The following is a 22,494-nucleotide window of genomic DNA, read 5'->3' as shown; positions in this document are numbered from 1 at the left end:
TAGCTCCGAAGGTTGGCTGCTCCTAGCCTGCTCGTCTTTCAGGTTTGACCAAGGCAGGGTTAGCTCGACCACATAGACGCCACATCAGTTTTGAACCGTGACCAATCCAGTCATGCCATGTCATTAAGTTCATTTGCTACCACAACAGCTTGTATCTCCATTTTTGTTCCTAACCTAAACCACCTCGCATGATCGAATGACCAAATTAACCCTTCAGAAAATTTTTGATCGACTTGATGTTTTACATGATGTTACTGTGTCCAAAAAGTATCATGCTTGTCAGATGGTTGTAAAAATGAGGTATGTTATTTCTAAAAACGAAGATGCTTTTCTTAGTTGATGCAGTTCTAGCAACTTCTTAAGTACCTTGGACTGCATGATGGAAAATACAGGAGAGGAGGGTTGGGGGGGGGGGGGGGCAGGTTGCTGCGAAGCATTACTGCTGCATGAGCCTGAAATTGTACTTCATGTAGCATGTCTGAGTTGTCTTTCTGGCTAGGAATATAAGAAAAAATCTTATAGCAAGATCCATGGTTTGTACTTCTCGTAAGATAGTTTTTGTGATTAATTTATTGAAATAATTTGGCATGGAGAGGAGAAAATCTCTTTTTTTTTATTGTGACAATCAGGGTACTGTTCGTATAGCTTCTATTCCAGTCCATAATGAATGCTTCATTATGGAAGTTTTGCCACATTCTTTAAATACAAAACTTCATTCATTTTTCATGGTCTAGTGAGAATCAACATTTCATAGTTTACATAAGAAAACATTTCATTTATGTACGTCAGGGAGATTCTCCTTTCCCCCACTTATGCTGGAATGGTATTAAAAAAACTGGAGTAGCAGCATATATTTCTTTGAACTTGCTGAGTTTCTGTGTCTTTTATTCTCACTTTTGCCCCTTTTTCGTTCTAATTTTCATTTTATTCATTATTTTGTATTTAAAGATCCACCTGCAGACTGAATCTGGTTGCTAGGGAAAGTTATTTTGATGGCTTGGCATTTTGTGGATTTGCCCTGAAATCAATTTGAGGCTTGTTGTTTAAAGTCAAGGTCCTTAAATACAAGTAGCTTTATCTGCTATTATATGTTGATTTCCTGATATGCTATTGCTTTTATTATTGTTTAATTTTTTCTGTCCAAATTACATATCTTCATGGTGCAACTTTGCCTTTTTCATATGGCATAATCTATAAAACAATGGTGCGGTTAGAAGGCTCTAGTTTTATCATAGTTCAACTTTCAATGTGGTCAATTGGGAACTTTTGAATCACAGTTCCATATTTGAAAATCTTGTTGGTTCTACCTATTGCATTTACCATTCATATTGGCCTTAACAGATATACACGTCCGTGAACCGCCTGGGGATGTCTTAATATTCATGACAGGACAGGTGAGCTATTTGCTCGAGGAGATGCATATTTCTGTATATATTGGCTGGGTTTGTTGACACTATCTCAAAGTTTAAACTTCCTAGTTTCCTTGGTATGATATTTGACGTCAAGGTCTGCCATACTACTCTATACTGCCTGGTATGGGGCATATTGTACCGCACTGAAAGAAAATCGATACGAAACACACCTTAAGTCGGTGCAAGCCCCGTATTGCCCGTACTAAGGCGTATTGTCCTGTACCGAGGCATACTGAGGTGCGTATCGAGGCGTACCGAGATGAAAATTAAAAAAAATGGTTAGAGAGCTATTTCAGCATAGAGATATACCATACCGTACCTTATTGATACGGTACTTAGTATCGAGATTGCGGACTTCTCTGACATCATGTGTTTCTGGGTGGTTGTACCATAGGACAACAGGATTTCACTGTTCTAAATAGGATTTGACTGTTCTAGTTTTTTACTTTTCTATTTGCTTGCTCTGTTGTTTAAAGTAAGATTAAATCCTTACAAACTTCTTAAACTGTGATTGTTGTTAGGATGACATTGACAAAATGGTGTCAAAATTGGAGGAAAGAATTCAAAACCTTGAGGAAGGTTCTTGTATGGATGCTATTGTCCTCCCACTTCATGGTTCATTGCCACCCGAAATGCAGGCAATCCGTCTTCCCTTTATGTTCTGATTTTTTGGATGTCCTGAGTAGGAATTCTTGTTTGCTAATATCAATTTATTCATTATATGATGCTCGATGCATTTCCATCATATTGCATGATCCTTCATTGAATAGCTTAGGAAGTTGATTCTAATCTCCTATATATAATCTTTATAAGATATCATATTCATTTGTTTGTTTACTGTACTCATTTTTTCCCCTTTTAATGGCAATTGTTCATGTTAAGTGCTTCGAATTCCTATAAAATTATGATTCATAATATTTTGTTTCTATGTTTGAATTATTTACTGAAAGGTATTTTATACCGCATTTATGAAAAAAATGCTAGATCATGTTTGATCATATTAGTACTAACCAAGGTTCGTTGAACTAGTATTGGAGCTTATACCGGCCGGTAATTAGTTCGGTACGGTAAGAGTTCGTACGGTGCCATTTTGAGACATACCAAAATAGGGAGGCAGGATGGAGGAGAGGGAGGGAGGGAGGGAGGAGGTGAGAAAACACTAACCCTAACCCTAAGCATAGCACTATGAAATTGGGGGTCGGAGAGAAGAAGGGGAGAAAGAGGGAGGAGGGAGAGAGAGGAAGGGAGGGAGAGGGATAGAAAGCCCTAACCCTAACCTTAACCTTAACCCTATGAAATCGGGGGTCGGAGAGAAGAAGGGGAGAAAGAGAGACGAGAAGAGGGGGAGAGGGAGAGAGAGATCATTCTAGAGAGGGAGGGCAATCGGGAGAGAGGGAGAGATAGAGAGACTCACTTGTCGTCGTCGTCGTGGTTGATGGATGGCTTTGAACATGGAAGAGGAAGAGAGATTGATTTGAAACCCTAAATCCTAGTCGGCTCCTGGATCTCTCGTTATTCTCCGAAGACCTTCGAATCCTAAGATTGTTCTAGAATGCGTGCATACATTGATCTAGGATGAAGAAAAGAAAGGGAAAGAGAGAATGATTTGGATCCCATCGGGTTGATTTGGATTCATACGATTCAATGCTCACGAGCATGGATCTGGGCATTAGATAGGTACATGGAGGGTGGAGAAGAGGGAAAAGGGGGTGGAAGCCCTTGTGTGGATCTTGGCTCTGCTGGAGCTTTCTCGTGAGAGAGAGAGCAAAGGATAGAGCCTTGAAGGCTCTCAAAGCATCAAATTGTGGGGGAGGAGGGGGACCAGGGGAGAGTTATTTGAACTGAATGCACCCTGTGGACCATTTCAACTTGGCATTGGTTCGGTTTGATATGGGCCAAACATTCCAGTTGGGTTGGTTCGGCAATCATTAGTACTAACAAACTATACTAACCTTACATAATGGGGTTCCTCTACTCTCTTGAATCCAAAAGAAGATGCCCCAGAGGCACTGTTTTCTCAAATAGATTGATTTGAGAATTTTTCAAAAATTTTTTAGAGAAGGAAAGTTGTGGAGTCGGTTGGCCACCGAAGAAGTTTGTTTTACATATACGCACATATGTACGTACACAAACACACAAGCAAACATGCATGCATGGTTCACCTGTTGGAAAAATAATATAAATAACATGACTATAGATCATTGTGCCATTATTTCTAATTCTTTTACTTATGGAAGTTATGATGGATTTATATTATATGCAAATGGAATGTCAAAAATTTAAAAATAAATTGCATATGAAATAAAAATTAAAATAATCAGAAATAGTTTCTAATTTTGATATTTGATTGCATCTTTTTCCTAACGTATTTTGATAATAATTATATCATCTTTTCTAATATATTGAGATATTTTATTGCATGTTCTTTCCTAATACATTGTGATATTTGATTGCTTTTTTTTCTTGTTTCGGAGAAGAGGAAACTTTTTAAAATCAAGGATGTTTTTATCCAAAATGTTGGAAGACACAATCTATAGGACAATATTCTGTAATTTGGAGCTATCTATATGCATTATATGCATGTTGTATAAATATTATATATGTATATGTATATGTACATATATGTGTGTACACACATATTGTTCTGCTAATTGATCCATGTAGTTGGTGGAGATGAAATGCATAAGCATAGGAGAGATGAAGACCATCCACCCTATTAGTTTTAAACATACAAATAGTCATAGTTGTTTAAAATAAAATGGAGATTGAAATTGCATGAATTCGGAAAACTGTAAAAGTAATAATAAGTTAAAAGAAATATTAGACACTAGTGTGTAATAAAATATGTTTTATGGTGACAAGCAAACTCATATAATAGTTGAGGTATCTTAGTACCATGTCTGGGTGCTAAGGTGTCAAGTCAAATATGGCTTATGAAAGTAATGTGCAAACAAAGCAGTGACTATATTTTTTTTTTGCCATTAGTCAATTGAATGTTATAATTCATTAATAAGTATTCATGTTGAAATCATGATTTACATTCTAATTGGCATGACATTGCATGAGGACGTACATATTGTTTTAGTGCTGTACCGTCAAGCAACATTGTTATGGTGCCTGCTGCATGTTAGTATTTTGCGTGCTATCATACTAATGCATGCCAAGATTGGCATAGTCTGACATGGTATAACACGTGTTTTGCTAATGCCAGGCTGGTGCACCATTGGCACATGATACTGCAAATATGACTTATGAAAGTAATGTGCAAGCAAAGCATTGACTATATATATATTTTTTGCCATTAGTCAATTGAATGTTATAATTCATTAATATAAGTATTCATGTTGAAATCATGATTTACATTCTAATTGGCATGACATTGCATGAGGACGTACATATTGTTTTAGTGCTGTACCATCAAGCAACATTGGCATGGTGCCTGCTGCATGTTAGTATTTTGCATGCTATCATACTAATGCATGCCAAGATTGGCATAGTCCGACATGGTATAACACGTGTTTTGCTAATGCCAGGCTGGTGCACCATTGTCACATGATACTGCAACCCATGGTTGATATATAACCCTAATCATACATAACCATTAGGTCTTCCCCAAGATGGACTGTGTTTTGGGCAATTTGTATGGATATCTTGTGGTTAGTGCCGATTATGCAGGATTTTCTGAACCCCTCAGGCATTGTTGGATGATGGGGATGTAGGAGAGGTGGTGTTGGATGGTGCAGGATGTTGGCGTCCCCTCATGATGAACTTTTTGATTGTGTTGTCTTTTTTATATTAATGGTGTACTATATTACATTGGGTGGGCTTCAGATGTAACTTGGGTATGTAGTTCTTTGGTTTTGTGTCTTTGGACTAGAAAGTTGGTCAATAGGCCTGCCTCACACAGCTGCTTGGCCAAATGAGGCTGAGGCAGAGAGGAGGCCCAAGACTGTACCCTATGGCTTGTTTGGCCATTTCTTATAACCAGATATCAGAGAAAAACTGCATGCCTTTTACCACGAACTGTCCATCTAATGTCAACCCTCCTACCTTTTCCGTTCAGGTCTGGGACTAGTATTGAAGATGTTTCATGTTGAGATATAAGATATCTCTAATTATTTAATTTTTCATTGAGACAAAAAGTTGTGAAGTATTTTATTGATTTTTTACAATACTGTTATTTATTTATTTTTTTTTGACAAGTAACAAGATCATACAGTCTAAATGTTGCTATATATGTACCTCACGAGTTCTCAGAATATTTCATGAAAGAAATCCATAACCTAATTTTTTTCCTTAATTAGTTTATAAAAAGGGTTTCCTGAATTTAGAATCCAATAAACATATGCAAGACTTATTTGACTACTAAATTTAGGGAAATAAAATAAAAAAAACTCTCTTAATTCTCTGAGAAACTTTATTTACGACCTACAAAATCATTGTTCAGTCTCACAATCTACTACCAATATAAGCTTACATTTTGTCAATATGGAGAAGGGAAATAAGAATGGATCCAAAATGAGTCATATAAGGCTTGCATAAATCAATTTCAGTTTCTGCAAATTGCAAAAGCAACCAAAACTGATTAAACCCCCAAAATCAATGGTCAAATTCTTGTTGGATCTTGGTGAATGCAATTAATTCCTGCCAAAACTTAAAGCCTCGCAAACCTTTTACTAGGACCTTAATATGAAGAAAAAGAACTCTTATACCGTTAAAATAATGGAATTCCTACTATTCTAACTTTTTTTTTTGCTACAAAGTCATTTCTGAAAAAGAGAATTGCACTGGATATCCATGTTCTGTATGGTTGATGTATCCTGTCAAGATGCTGATGGGTCATCAAGGTGATAAGAGTGGTAGCTCTCCATTCTCCAGGTGTTTAGAGGCCCTCTTAAGATTCCTGATCATGAATTATGTATCTAAACTTAAAAATAAGCAGCTTTTAGTTCACATTCATGCATATTTTCCGGCAATTATTACATTCAATTCAGAAGCTTTTTGCATGGTTGCTTCAACTCTGCACCTTAAGTCAAACTAATCTTATTTAAATGGGATTACTTGTTTCAATTGATGATTGCTTCTGTATGTGGGACTTGGAACTCTTTGTTACTAGCTAAGATAAATGCATAGACCTTTGAATGACCCCTAAAATTATAGACTACAACTCCCAAAACCTGCGCTTGAATGTTCTTGCATCAGTCAAGCTAACAATGTGTATACCACAGGTATATGGCGCAAAATGATGTTGCAATAGTATAAGCTTAATTACTTGTACAATCAACCTAGAAGAATATGGTGGGTACTCTAAACATGTCTTACTTTTCTTCAGTGTCTAAGAAGAAATAGATCTTGGGCTATTCCTGTGGAATGAAGACTAGTTTTCCAGTGACATCCATCTTTTCTGGACATGATTTGCAGTTTCTGCAAGCTGTATTAGTAAAACAGTTGTTTGATTGCTATCTTTATTACTGCTTTTAGCTTAAGAATGACACTGAGTTCAGCGGGACCTATTCTTTTCCTTGTTGATTGTTCAATTTACTCTATGCATTAGATTCTTAATCTTCCCTACTTTCCTTTTCATTAAATATGTACTGTCATTACTGTAGCACATACATGATTATAATCATATGAAGTTAAACCAATAATTAATTATAAATTTTGTTTTTTTTTTCAAGTTATCAAGCTTGGTGCATCATGATTTTTTATTTAGGCTGAGGAATTATCATATAGAATATTATGCTGATACTTTGAATTTTTGTTTTCTTTTCAAAATAGGTACGTGTATTCAGTCCTGCACCACCAAATTGTAGGCGCTTTATTGTTGCGACGAATATAGCTGAAACTTCTTTGACTGTTGATGGTGTTGTGTAAGGAAACTAGGCTTTGCAGTTGTTCTTGGTTTAGATTTCATTTCATTCCATGTTTATCTTTGCCTCTTTAATTTTAAAATTAATTTATGGTTGATAGCTTGTGCCAACTGCTTGGATTTTTTTCCTTTTCTAGTATGATTATGCCAAGCTTCATGATCTCGATACCGATCCCCATACTGGTACCATCTTGGTACAATATTGGCACGCTCGGTATAGGAACCGATTCGGTATGATTGTGTATTACTTCAATACTAGGTATAGTATAGTATGTCCAGTAGGAGCAGCATGCAGCGGTGCCGTGAATGTTGGTTGTGCTATCAATATCTATATTTGGGATTATTAATTGATTTAGAGGGTGAGCCTTGACTTGAGTGTCACGGGTACGAAACATGGAAACAACCTCTCCAAAAGTGGAATTAAGATTGCGTACATCTGACCCTTCTCAAATCCCACAGTGGTAGGAGCCTCATGCACTAGGCCTCCTTTTAATTGATGAAGATAAAACAAATGACATAATTGTTCAATAAAACTTTAAGCTTTTAGCAAGTGTTACTATTTTTGATGGAGAATTGAAGGTGATATTGCTCAGGGAATTTATGATACTGCATAAGAGATATAAACCAACACATTCTTTCTGTATGATTGCTGTTAATTTCTTTTTGCTTGCTTATATTGTAAAATATGTGCACGCTTAGGACATTTTAGTTTTCATCTTCATTTTTATGTGATTTAAGAAGCTAAAATGTTTATTGGGATCAAGATTTATGCTTAAAAGTTCAAAGCATGCCTACTTTCTGCTAGAAAGAAATATAAATTATTCTAGAGAAAGAGAAACCTATCCAAATAAACTTTACTTTGTCAATTATATATAATTTAATGGTATTTCTTGTAATATAAATTGGACTTTCTACATGGTTAACATGTAAATAACATGATCTAATTAGATCTTACTATCCATAATGTTGATACAGATCTTATGCTTTTAGCATATCCCAATTCAGGACATCTAGATCGTACTATCTTTCCTGGTATCACAAGATATTGACAACAGAGGCCATTTGTAACTCACATATTAATTCATTATAAAGTGGGCCACCCAGTTAAACCTTGCTACAAAAACTGCTGACAAATGTTCCAAAAATAAAAGAAAATGTTATATCTGATCAAGAACGCAATCCATCAAAGAATAAAAGAAATCGCATGTACATCCAAGGTTATTCTGAAAGGTATTTACATACAATATTTAATTTCATTTTTCCTTTGGTCTTAGCTTATCTTTTAGATTTTAGCATGATAGCTTTCTACATTGAACCTTGTTATCCTCCATTATCTAGGCTTTAAAAGTCTAGGAGAATTTCAGAGGGTTGCTATTTGGTTCCATGAGCTTAAATTGTGACTAGTAATGTACTAAAATGTATTATATGATAATGTGAAATGATTATCCGCATAGGACTGATTATAGGGATTCATTTTAGTGGCATACCATGGGAAGACTTAGGAACTCTGGGCGATTGTAGTTACAAACGGATTTGAAGATGCTTGAATTGGTAGATGATGGTGTCTTTGATTGGAAATAATGAATCAAAAAGACAAAAAGTTAAATAATTCGCCATAAATTTGGGGCTTCCAAACTCAGTGGTGCTCTTAAAAATCAATGTTATCTATGGACCACTATTACGTAACTTGACACCCATGGTATGCCGTACTACTCTGTATTGGTGCATACCATACTGTACCATAACTAAATCAGTACGTGGTACAGGGAGTGTACCAAGTGTTGGTACGCCGAATTGATCCCTATACTAGGCATACTGACACTGTGCCAAGATGTTATCGATATGGGATAAGGTATCGAGATTGCGAACCTTGTCATCACCTTTATTTCTTGTTGGATCTATCATTTTATCTACTTTTTGTATTCATTTACTGCTTTATTTTTCTTAATCTCATTCTTTCTATGCTCATGCTAGATATGTTATCGATTGTGGTTATGTGAAACAACGTCAGTACAACCCATCAACTGGAATGTATTCTCTTGATATTGTGCAAATTAGCAGGTATATAATATATACCTTATAAATTATAAATTAGTACTTGCTAGACTACTTGTTTATTCCTTTGTATATGTGTTTCGCTTGTTTACAATGATTTAATAATAAATAAAATTGCTAATGTTGCACCGGTGTGCTTGCAACTTGCATAAAAAAAATAATTAAGTGACATGTAGTGGGTCCTTCCTTGACTATTAACTGCAAGTACTACAGACCACCTGTAATGCAATAGCTGGTCATCAAAAATCAATTCCTAGTCATTTTAAATGTAATGGATGTCAGGATCAAGTTTTAAGGGCATTTGTATTGAGAATAAACTAATGCTTCCGTAAAGGGCTCTTCTTTTGTTTTTTGGTCATGCAGGCCTTTGCTGTGGAAGAGAATAAAAATGGATGATAGGGAGATAGAGGAAGGGAACGAGAGAAAGCAATTAGGGAAGGAATAAATTGGAAGGGCTATCTATTTTGTCCACATAATATTATGTATAACAAGGCAATTGTACTAGGGATAAATTACTGTAATGCCTCTCTTAAGTGGTAGTCTCTCAAATAGGTCTCTCTAGTTTTAAGCATAAGAAAATCCGTGAACATGGGCCGAATACTTAAAAAATAAAGAAGAGTTGAAAAGTTGCCTATGATAGCAGAAAATACTTAGACGATCACATATTCTTAAACTCTTTCCCTTGAGTGTCTAGATGTTGAAGTGATCTATCTTAGAGCAAGGTAAGCAGAATAGATTACGACAGGTGACCAGTATGGTACGGTACGGTTCGTACCATACCGAACTGCGGTATATTGGAACCACGGGGAGGGGGAGAGAGAGGGGCCTAGAGAGGAAGAAGGAGAGGGATAGGAGGGAGAGGAAGAAGGAGAGGGAGGGGGAGAGAGAAAGGGGGGAGAGAGGGGACTCACCTAGCTTGAGCTTCGATGGGTTTGGATGGGCTTTGAGGGCTTCACAACAAGAGAGGTTGGATTTTGGAGGAAGGCTTTAAGGTCTTCATGACGAGGGAGAGACTGAATTTGGAGGAGGGCTTCGACGTGCTTCGAGGGCTTCGCGACAAGAGAGGCTGGATTTGGCGATGAGGGCTTCAAGCGAACCTTGAGAGAGAGGTTGGAGGTGGGAGGGGGAGAGAGAGGTGAGGGAGTGTTCGATGCATGGGGAGGGGGAGGAGGTTATCTAGGGCTGAAAACGGATCGGATATTGATATATCCATATTTGTATCTATATTTTTCAATGAATATGGATATGGATATTAAATGGATATCAAAATTAATATCCATATTTATTCTAAACGGATACCGATACAAATCGGATATTAAGTATATTCATATTTGTTATAAATGGATACAAATACGAATCAGATATTAAAGATATCCATATTTTCTTGATCCGAATACGGATATAAATCGCATACTTTTTCGGATATTAATCAAATTTGAGCAAAATTCGATGATGAAAACTAGCAATAAAGATATAATCATAAAGAAAAGATTCAATTAAAAAAATATAATTTTAACAAGCATTTATCAATAAAAAAATAACAATTTAATAAAAGGTATACTGCTCAAGGTTGCTCGTCACCGAACTAGATGGGATTTATGGCGCCTCCAAGGTATCACATGGCTGTCGCGATTGCAATTGTCGGATGAAACTAAGAAGTGGACGGGATCTTCGAAACTCTAGTTGCTTGAAGATGACGAAGAGGAAAGAGGGACAAAACAGACGAACAAGAGGTTTAAGCCTTTCAGGCGTGCGGGGTGATTTAAAGGATTTTATTCGAATCAGGTATTCCATATTCGGGTTACTTAAGTGACGGTCATCCGATATCTAGATTTTTTTATAGTTTAGGTTTGCTTAATCATTTAATTGGTTTCGTAATTTAACTTAAACTTCTTTTCACTTACCCTTGCTATACGGATAATGTTGCAAATGGGTCGGGTTGACCCATGGCCCGACCCGACCCGATCCGTTTTAGAGGATCCGTGGGTTCGGGTCGGGCTCTAAATTTGGATCCATTCTGTTTTTTGTGTTGGGTCTGGGTTTACTGAATCTCAATCCGACCCGGACCTGACTCGATCCATTTTTTTGGTCAATTTTGGATCGTTTATCCAACGATCCGATCCGACCCGACCCAAACCTGGATTACCCATTTAGGGCCGCAGGCCCATAGGCCGCAGCCACAGACCGTAGGCCCACAGGCCGCAGCTGCAGCCCGCAGGAAAAATCGCTCCGAGCCTCCGACAGTCGGTTTTCCGTGAGGATTGAGGAGTGAGGAAAATATGTATTTTCATCCGGAATGAAGGAAAAAAAAAGATGTGTTGGAGGAACCTTTGCCGGAATTGTGCAGACGAAATGCATACCTAGAGTGGTGAAGGGCGGCCTTGAAGATGGCGAACGCAGAAGGGGATCTGGGTGAAGACGTGTTGGAGGAACCTCGGCGGAGGAAAGTGGGGCTCCGCTTCGAGCTGGTTGGTGGTGGCGACGTGTGCGAGCTTACCATCATCGCGGTCTTGGATTGCAGCTTTGGGCTCTCCGGATGTGTCGACTTGGTGCGGCACTGGAGGCTGCGCTACCTTGGCATCGGTGAATTGCTACCGCTGCCGCTGCCAGAGAAGCTCAACTTCGCACAGCTTCGGGGGTTGGGGTCAGGGCTCCTTTCCACCGCCGCCGTATCCGGATCTCGACGGATCAATGTGCAGAATGCTCTCCCCCATCCCGTTCCCATACCTCCTCTTTCTCTCACTCTCTTCTCTTTGAGTCCCTTTCTCCCTGGGAGTTCGCTCGCTCTCGCTCTCTCACTATCTGTTGTCTATTTGCAGTGCCTCCTTGCGAAGGGAATACAGAGAGAGGGGGGTGGGCGGCCTGTAGTAGAGGACAAAAGGTAGGATGGAACCTTTCAATTAAACCTCTAAAAAAAGTTTGACGGGGGCCTGCAGCAGAGGACAAAAAGTAGGATGGGACCTTTCAATAAAACCTCTCAAAAAGTTGACTATGGAGCTGGCATTATTTACTCGAGGTAAGAATGGACCTGATGAATTTCTGGACCCGGACCCGACACAGACCCGGACCCGACCTGGACTCGAATTTTTTGGGTCGGGTTTGGGTTACACATGGACCCGACCCGACCCGAATGACTTGATGGGTCAAAAATTGTAGCCGTAGACTCGACCCGACTTGACCCAATCTTTATTTGGGTTGGGTCTGGGTCCAAAATTAGGACCTGAACAAGAAACTGGGTTGGGTCAGGGTCACTTAAGATTCGACCCGATCCATTTGCACCCTTATATACGGATATCTAGACCCGGATCTGAATCTAAAAAAATCAGGTATATCTGCATCCTTATCCGTATTTGGGGGATTTTTGAACTGACTATCCGAATATGTATTCGGAGTATCAGAATCTGGCCCAAATCGGATACGAAAACGGATACGGTCGGATATAATTCGACCCACTTTCAGCCCTAATGTTATCATTTCAAAGCGAGCCCCAGAACCATGCTGGTACTTGACTGATCTGGTTAGGTGGTTCGGCATGCCTCAAACCAGCTAATTGACATGGTTCACTAGATCGTGGCTTGAAGTAATGTTCAACTAGTTGTCTCTATTTGAGGTGCCTTTACATATAAACTTTGTGGTCATTTGGCTTAGTATATGAAGTTTTAACTTCATAATTTGATTTTGAATAACAAATTGGTAGTCCTTTTTAAATTATTTTGTTCTTAAATGCTACATAGGATTACGAGCATGGTATGCCGAATAGCCCCAAACCGTTCGATTCGGAGCGTATTGAATCGAATTAGGGAGGAATCGGGACGACTCGGCCCTATTTTTTGAAAAATAAAGAGAATTTCTTTGAACTGGATGGTTTTGAGTAGAACCGGTGCGGATTGCTCAATTTGCATCGGACGAACCGGTTTGGCCCCTCTCTTTCCAATAGTAGAGAGTGGCCTAGGATGGCCTCACGAGCCTTCTTAGGCCTTCTCATTGTTTTCAACCTCCTCTACTTCACCAAAAAATGACTGATTTCAACGATTAAACACTAGATCCAAACCAAAACAAGGTAAGGTGGTTCTCTTCCACTTCATTTCTTCTACTTTTTTTTATAACATCAAAAAATACCAAAAAAATTAGAAAATAAGGAAGGTCATGCCAAAATTTTTGATTTTGGCATGATTTTATGATATGTTATAGATCTATGGATGATCTACACAATAGGACCAAAATTTTAAATTTTTGTTAAATTTGCAATTTTATACATTAAAAATATATATTTGGATTATAAATTAAAAAATAAAATAAACTCCAAAAGTAATTGTGTAATTAGAAGCTTTTTTAGGGGCATGCAGCCTACTCTCAACCTAAATTTGGTGCCCTTTTTTTAATTTAGATGTGATCATCCACACAATGGCTTAGGCCCAAATTTGAATAAAATTGAAAAATAAGCCGCTTTTGATGCATGCCTGCGAGCTGAGAAAAATATATGTGGCATTCAAGATAGGGTTCTACATGGATCTGAGCTTAAATTAATTTTTTTAGAATTTTTATATTTTAAAATTATTTTTAATTTAAAAATTATTAAAAATATCTATTCAATAAAAATAAAAAATTATTTTTATATGTTGAAGTATTTTTTGAAGTAGAAAATAAAATTTTCTGAATTTTTGTTATTTAAAATTATTTTTTAATTTAAAAATTATTAAAAATACATAAATAATACTAGAAATATGAAATATTAGTTCTATGTATTAGATAATTTAGAAGTATTTTATGAAGTAGAAACATTTTTTCATTATAACAAAGTTTCACTATTAATAATTGATATGTGCTTGCTAATTGGCTGGGATCATGAGCAAATGCTCTTGGATCGGCACCATTGGAGGTATAATTGGTGCGACAGAGTTCAAGAGAGGAAAGATAACTATATGATGCGGAGGCATAGATTCAAGCTGCTATTCAGACGAGCCTAGATGATTAGTGGCATCAGGATGAGGTGGCCAGGCATAAAGCTCAATTTGGGCTCACTCTGAATCAAGCGCTGGTTCTGGGATCGGCGAGGCAGATCCAGAGTTTAGGAGGACCTCCTCAATTAGAAAAGCCGTTAGTAGAGGCAGTGGCCGTATTGCATCTATACTAAGGGCTTTTGGCAACAGGAAGAAGTTCTCCAAAGATTTTGTTAGGAGCCACCATCTATGATCAAAATCCACGTCTTCCTTAATAGAAATTTGAAGCAGTAGAGGGTTGACACCTTGCTGAAGGACAAGAAGAAGGATATGAGGCGAGCTATTGGATCTTAGTTCCACTTCAGCCATATCCCAGCGAATGCGACAAACAACACGTATTATAGGTTTGTAGTTCCTCTATACAAGATGCTGGGTCGGGTGTAGATCCTTTAGGACTGAATGACATCTATGGTGAGCTTCTTAACAATAACAAGGAGCTATAGAAGTGGATTTTCTCATATTATAGCAAGTGATCCACATATGGACTGACGGTGATGTGTGATGGTTGGACCGGTTCTATCAGGCGGAGCATCATCTTCTTGATATGCTATGATACGAAGACTTTCTTCCAGAAGTTGATGTTTCGATTAGGTGCACAATGCTATGTATATCCTCATATTGATGGAAGAGGTGATTGATCAGGTAGGAGAGGAGAATGTTTTGCAGGTCATCACTGATAACATGCCACAATTTAAGGCCACTGTGTTGATTTTGATGGAGCACTAGCCACATTTTTTGGCTCTCATTTGCTATATATCGTATCGATTTCATGTTGATGGAGATTGGAAAGATCCATAGGGTGCAACAGACAATAGAGACAGGCCAATCCATCATCGGATTTATTTATAACCACACGAGTTCTATCACTGATGAGGAGGTATGCAGGAGGAGATCTTGAGGCCAACTGTGACAGCTTGCTACTAACTATATTGAACTTGATAGCCTCCTTGAGAGGAAAATAGGCTTGTGTCAGATGTTTGTCAGTGCTGAGTGACATGAGAGAAGATTTGTGAGGGTTTGCACTAAGGGGAGCCATGTGGAGAACTTCGTTATAAGGCAAACATTTTGGCAGTGGATCGAGAAGATAGTGAAGGCTATCGAGCCATTAATGAATGTGGACAGTGAGAAGTAGCTCCAGATGGGCTTCCTATATTATATGATGGAGAAGGCAGAGAATTAGATCAGGGAAGCAGATTCGAAGCATGTTCAAGAGTACAACAATATCATTTAGTAGAGGCAGGACTACCACATGGGTGGAGAGTTGCATCTAGCAGGTAAGCAAGAATATTTAAAATTTGACTGCTTCTATACTTATAAAATTTTACTAAAATAATTACAAATTCTATTGGCAGCTAACTACCTGAACCTGAGGTTCTAGTACACCGTACTTAGGATTGATATGAATGAGAACTTTTTAGTAATCCTGCGTAATATGATCTATAAGATGGAGTCGGATTTAGAAGTCGCGGCCCTTTGTCTATAAAAGGTAAGTTAGTTTAAGCGGCATGCATAAGTTAACTCGTGTCTTCAAACATTAACATATTATAACATGTCTTTTTTTCATAGATGAAAATATTTAGGTGGGCACTAACAGCTTTGGAGTCTCTACGGCTATTGTAAGTAAAAAAACTATGAATTTAGGTATATTAGATATCAACAATAACTATTACTTGACGTTTTAGAGTTAATAATATCTTATATGTAATTTTTTTCCATGCTTTTGCAACTAAAGGGTGGACTCATGTTGATCTGTTGGCGAGATATGTTAAATAGCTAGCCATTCAAATTCTTTTCCAAACGGTTTCCTCGAGTGGCTGTGACCACAACTAGTCCACATTCGTCCTCATCTATAGCAAGCAGAGAAATCATCTGACATAGAGGTGTCTCAATGAGCTTGTATATGTCCGCTACAATTTGAGGTTGAGGCTGAAGTGCATTCAGAAGGAAATGGAGTTGAAGTACATGGATCCAATCCACAATACTTTCATTCAACATAAGGATGACCCATGATCGGATGGCTTGTGGGCTAGCAACATGAGTTGGAGCTCGATGAGCTAGAATTACCTCCACGAACAGCCACTTGCACAACCATCGAGGCTAGGATGGATGTAGAGTAATGGGCAGATTGCAACATTCTTCGCATGCTTCCAATTGATCAATTACAGCCATAGAGGTTAGTAGGGAGCCGATCATTATATGACTCCATATTTAAGACATCCTTGTAGAGATATATGACCGAGAGTTTGCTTAGATGAGGCTACCACACTATCCAGTCGACTCAATTAGGAGAGCGACATTCATCCTCCTAGCATAGCCGGACAGAGAGAGACACGAAGGAAAAGCAGGTGGATGCTCAGCGTAGTCGGAAAGAAAAGAGAGGCAGTTCCAACTCCAATGGAGAGAGTGAATGAGTTAGTTTACTCAAACTTAGAGATCAGGGAGAGCAGTGATGACAGTTCTGGTGATTATAGATTCGGTGGTCAAGGAGAGTGGAGGATATGAGACCACCATTTATGAGACAGTTGTATGACGGTTTTCTATTCACCGGTGAGTTCTAATTTACACATACTATGCAGGATAAGGATTATGGTGCACGAGATGGTAGAGGCCGTGAGCATATGATTGCATATAGGAGATGGGTTCCGTAAGGTCGTTCAGAGGACATGATGCAACTGTGTATGACCTCGCTTGTGGAGTAAAATTTGTAGACGTATCAGGTTTTGAGTCGTAGTTGGATCATATTACCTACAACTATAGGCAATCTATGATGCATACAGATATGGATACGGTACGTTTAAGGTATTGTCTTTCAGTGGCTACTATCCTACGTAGCATAAAGCACCTTACAAGTCGAATTTTGCTGTCGGCATATTCAGATGAGCCTTTCCATGACTGTATTATCAACTAGAGGATACCTTTCAGAGTCAAAGCTTCAGTGAGTAATTCGAGACCAGTTATAACCCAGAGTGTATACCTTATGAGATGAACGCACAGGATTACAATGCTGCTTGGTTAGAAGGGTGGGCTGATGTGCCGCCTGATTATTCAAATGATCTCGATATCTACAAGAGATATCGCTACTCAATGAGATTTTAGAAATTGATATGTATGTTATACTTTAAATATATCTAATTGATTGTATCGTTATATGTTTTTTATTTAACTAGTTGATTTTAGGTATTTCATGTTGCTTCTCCTGGTGTGCGAAGTTAGGATCACTAGCTTTTTTCTTTACATTTTAGTTTTGGCATGAAAAATGTATAACTGGGGTAACAAACCCAATGACACAGATTTGCCAGTTTTTGCCTCTCTAAGATAGTTTTTTTTTTCAAAACAGAAAAATCACTCCAAAATATTAAGAAGCATTACTTAAGATGTACGATAAAACATCAAAAGACATTAAGAAATATCAAATAAGACTTAAAATCATTCAAAAAACAAAAAAAATTATTACTTTTCATTAAATATTAAAAATTGATTTTTTTTTTGCGTGTCGATACGGTACCAAACTGATACCATGTTGAAACGATAGCCTAAAGTCTCTACCCACATTAGAAAGCTTTCGTTCCCGACCCGATACGAGACTTGTATGGGTCATGGTACCGATTTAGCTAACCTTGATTATGAGGTATTTGTGGAGTCACCAAATTTTAGCTTGTAGGTGGAGTGCATCATAGAACCTTGAAATGGTTATGTAAATGCAATAAAAAGTCCTGTTGAAGTACTTAAGTTTTATTAGGAGTTCTAATAGTTTTCTTTTAATCCTAATGAGTTGCTTTCATTAGAATTCATTATAAATTTAGCAGGATAATTGAAAGGTTAGTTATTGTTTATGATGGTGATCAGGAATAATCCAAATTGAGCTTAACTAGTAAGTTGAATAGCACATTTGAGTGGGTCCCTTTAAGTGCTGTTTGAGTAATTCCTGCACGGATGTCTAATTTATATCAACATTAATCCAGTGGCATAATGTGGATGAAATACCTTACTTTGAAGTTACCACTTAGTTGAAACATTGATATTTTTCATATGATTATTTTGATGAATTGTATGTCATTTAAAATAATTCTCATGGATTTGGTTGCATGTTCATGAGTTTTGTACTTGTTTATTTTGGTTTGGTTTTGCGATAAAACCCTCTAGCTTTATTATTTCTTTTATAATATTAATGCTAGATACCAATACTAATGCATTTATTGCTCGCAAAATTATTTCATATATATGATTTTAGTAGCAATAGCATCATCATGTTATGTGTTTTTAATTTTCATATCAACTGTAACGTTAATCCTAATCATTGTGCCATACCACTACAGCTATTGGTATTGAAACTTAAAAGAGTCCAAGCCAGATGTAAGCCTTAGGTAGGCTCCCAGGCCTAGTTGGTCTCCTAGAGTTTTAGTTATCTATGGCTTAAGTTATAGTTTGCTGCTTGCTCGAGAGCCTCAAAGTGTTGCTTAGATAGGCCTTAGTGCAATCTTTGGTTATTATGGTCCAAAAACACAGTTTGCATAGCATTTGAGGACATATACACCAGGTTTAATATTTTGCAGTGGCATATGCCGTCTGTTTGTCATTGTGCAACCGCATATGTGGGCCTTTTAGCATTGTGCAACCATATATCTGTCCAGTCTTGTGCAGGCCTATATGAACGGGACAGGTTCTAGCTAATGATTTGTTGTATGTGGGTTTCAAACAGGTTGGATACATGTGTATTAACAATGTCAATATAATAATTATGCTATCTTTATTATTACTATAGATCATTGCTCAAGATATTACCACTAAGAATTAAATAGTAAGAAGCAAGCACCAATTACTAGATGTTATTCTTATTATTATTGCTATTATTTGTAAATAATATTGCTATTAGTGTTGTATTTAGTATATTTTATTTATTTTTAAAATTCTAATCTTATAGGCGCCTGTGCATGTAACCCCTTGATTTCCTGCATATATAGCTGCCTTTTCAAAACATTGAGGTTGGGTTTGCATTATATCCTTCTCAGGTCCCTCCAGTAGTTGATTGTTGATGTTGCGATGTTCAGATATGTTATATCTAGAATTGGATTGGTCTGTTACTTGGACTCTGGGATCATTAGGGCATGTATTGCTCTCGAGTTTCATCCATCAGGTCCTTGGGTGGACCGAATGCAAGTCCAACCAGTGCACATGCCCTCTCATGTGTTTTGGTGGGCCATTTTGTCATGTTTCATCGAAAGTCTATGATGGTGGGCATGTGTGGAATTGATAGTGTGTTGGTTCTGTCCTATGCCAGGTTTCCTCAATTCTTAAAACCTGTTTTTTAGTCTGTTCATTGTCTCTTTCTCTATCTCTCTCCATGGTTATGATTCCACCCCATATGGAGAACCAAGTCCTCTCTACTCTGCTGAAGGGGATGTTGGTTTTACCACTGGAAATAACAATCTAAGAAAAGAAAAGAGACATTCTTCTCAGTTTATAACAGGCCAATCTTTGCTCTCGTCTTTGTGGTGCTCGTGTTATGTTTCTAGACCTCATTGCCTGATATTTTATCTGAAGCATGGTTTGTTGAACCATGCCAAATCGGGCGATTAGGGTGTATTGAATTGGAACGGCTGGTTATCGGCACAGTTCATTACCTTGGTTTGAAAGGAGGGAGAGGGAGAAGGAGAGAGGAAAAGAGAGAGGGAGAGGGAGGGAGGAAGGCAGAGGGAGAGGGAGGGGGAGAGAGAGGCCGAGAGAGAGGGAGGGAGGGCTCGGAAGCCCTAATTGTAACAAGGATCCTCTATTTCATTTCGTAATAGGGGATCTTGTTTTGTATTGTTGCCTACGGCAATTTGAAAAATTCAAAAAAGAAATACGGTTCACCCCGAAACAGCATGGTATGGACCGTACCATACTGTGTCGATTGCTGACCGGTATAGGTCCCGATACCGTTTCAACGAACTTTGGTTCAAAACAGTATTGTTGGTCATATTGGAAATATAAACATTCTACTTAAGATTTTTTATGTTTTTATTGATTTTTTCAACCAATATTCCATCATCTTCTTCCATAACTACACATGGCTAAAATTTTTAATTCAATAGTCTATTTGATTTAAAAAAAACTCATTTGATTACTTTAATTCCTATAATCTGTCATAACTCTGCAACTGTGTACCATTCCTTGAAATTTCTAGGATCAAACTGAACAAGCTGCACAATTAAATCAAGCCAATTCCACTTGTGTTTCGTACCTTATTTTATTTTATTTGCCTCAGAATAGAATTCCATTTTATTCAAGAGTTTTCCTTAATGTAATCATCTAAATTCAACAAAAATACTAATTCATCTTCCCTATTTATATCTTTAGTTTGCCTATCCTTATCGTAGCTAATTTGTTCTCTCAAGAAAAATCTTACCATAAATATTATCATGTAGATAGGCATACTAGTTGCATTGCTTCAGTTGTCTTATCACATGTGTGCCCCCCCAACTTCTCTGACCACCCTGTAAAGGCTTTAGCTTGCTGCACCTCTTATTTGGTGCAAGGTTTGAAATATTGCATGCAGGGGCATACCAGTATTGTATGTACTGGAGGACACTCCTTTGTCTTCTCAGGGTTCATCAATACATCTCAGTACAGGATGCTGTACATACTTAGTATGCCTCGGTACCCATGATGTGATCAGTTCAAAGTTCAAACTACGATTTTGATGGACTGCATGGTTTATGCCCAAGTTTCTTGCATAATCCCAAGCCTTGAATATGTGACAGTCCATCTCTTCTGTAATTTTTTTTTATATTTCTTAGTTTTTATTGAGCTGTTTATTATATTTCTTCTCTTTTATCTATTACTATGGATTTATTGATTTTGTAATGTTTTAAAATACAAATTGCATAGGTGCCGACATAAGTGGCTGCATATACCTTGACTGCCTTCATCCATGTGCTTTTTGAAACCTTGGTCTGACATGTTTCTTAGCCTTACTATATTTTTTGTTCATTGACGTCAACATGGTTATGCACTCATGAAACTTAAATTTAACTGACAAGTTTCTTTAGATATGTGCTGCTTACCTATAGATTCTTAAGAAATCATTTACCAACTCTATTGTTATAATCTTAATCTGATTGCACATTTTAGCAGGTAGAGATTTAAAATTTCCATTTTCCTTCAACAATATATTTTTGTAGCGCATTTTATGCAAGTGTAACAATTTTATGGTGCTATTCTTAGGCATCTTACGGTTCTATCTCTTCTTTTGTTGCACCTAATGTGCATATTTATGAGCACTAGTTTTACTGGCTTTGTCGTTCTGCAACTAATTAAGTGTTTGGATGCATCTACTTGGTATTGTAATGTGCATAAAACATAGTGAGATATGTGTTGGTTATTATATGTTATTGCTGGTATTCTTATTCATTACCATTGGTTAGCATGTTCTCAAGAATCCTATGATGTTGAAGGTGAGATCACATGAAATAATGAACCATATACTATGTCCTTGTATATCAGCTGTATACTGCAAACAGATTCAGAAATACTTATGCACATAAATGGCAATGGAGGTGATTACGTATTGTATATTTTTTGTGCTTTAATCTCATTAGAGATATACATGTGAATCATTGGGAACTCATAATAGCTTTCTGTGTAGAGATTAAGAAAATCACATGTGAGAGATGTGTCTAGTAGTAGGTATACTATTTCTTTGGCGTTAAATGTTGTTATCTTTTACTTTTAGTATATTATGATGGAACCTGATATTCTGATTTCTCTACAATATGCTTTTTTGAGTATATAATATAATTATGAGTATCCATATTATTTTAATTCATGTTTGTGTTTGGAGGTGTTATCTATGACAAATTTTTGTACCCTGTGACTCTTTCTGAGATCAGTTTATGTGGTTGTTGAAGCTCAATTGCTAATGAGTTAGAATTGCTGATGTGAATGATTACAGAGTACAAGCCAATCAGCGTGCTGGACGAGCTGGAAGAACTCGTCCTGGCAAGTGCTATCGATTATACCCTGCCTCTGTCTACCAGGAAGAGTTTCTTGATGCAACAGTGCCGGAAATCCAGCGATCATCTCTTGCTGGAAGTGTTCTCTACCTGAAATCCCTAGATCTTCCTGACATTGATATTTTGAAGTTTGATTTTCTTGATCCACCATCACGTAAGAGAAGCTT

At 37.5% G+C, this 22,494-nt stretch overlaps 1 protein-coding gene across 6 annotated transcripts in view; it reads left to right on the top strand.

Moving 5' to 3' along the window:
• Positions 1-22,494, top strand: part of LOC103719076 (probable pre-mRNA-splicing factor ATP-dependent RNA helicase DEAH4) — a 65,838-nt gene that overhangs the window by 11,366 nt on the left and 31,978 nt on the right. For 5 of the 6 annotated variants that reach the window (XR_003387888.2, XM_026809250.2, XM_026809251.2 and 2 more), the window contains exons 5-9: positions 1,342-1,394; positions 1,934-2,050; positions 7,191-7,282; positions 9,256-9,342; positions 22,267-22,481. Coding sequence is in view for 5 of the 6 variants with exons in the window: in XM_026809250.2 (XP_026665051.1) it covers positions 1,342-1,394; positions 1,934-2,050; positions 7,191-7,282; positions 9,256-9,342; positions 22,267-22,481 (564 nt within the window). In the remaining variant the exon portion in view is untranslated. The remainder of the gene's footprint in view (positions 1-1,341; positions 1,395-1,933; positions 2,051-7,190; positions 7,283-9,255; positions 9,343-22,266; positions 22,482-22,494) is intronic. The other variant, XM_017845708.3, reaches the window with a different exon arrangement.

The sequence above is a fragment of the Phoenix dactylifera genome, chromosome 11, assembly GCF_009389715.1.
Source record: "Phoenix dactylifera cultivar Barhee BC4 chromosome 11, palm_55x_up_171113_PBpolish2nd_filt_p, whole genome shotgun sequence".
Classification (NCBI taxonomy): Eukaryota; Viridiplantae; Streptophyta; class Magnoliopsida; order Arecales; family Arecaceae; genus Phoenix; species Phoenix dactylifera.
The sequence above is the reverse complement of the archived record's forward strand: the minus strand, read 5'-3'. Positions and strand labels throughout refer to the sequence as shown.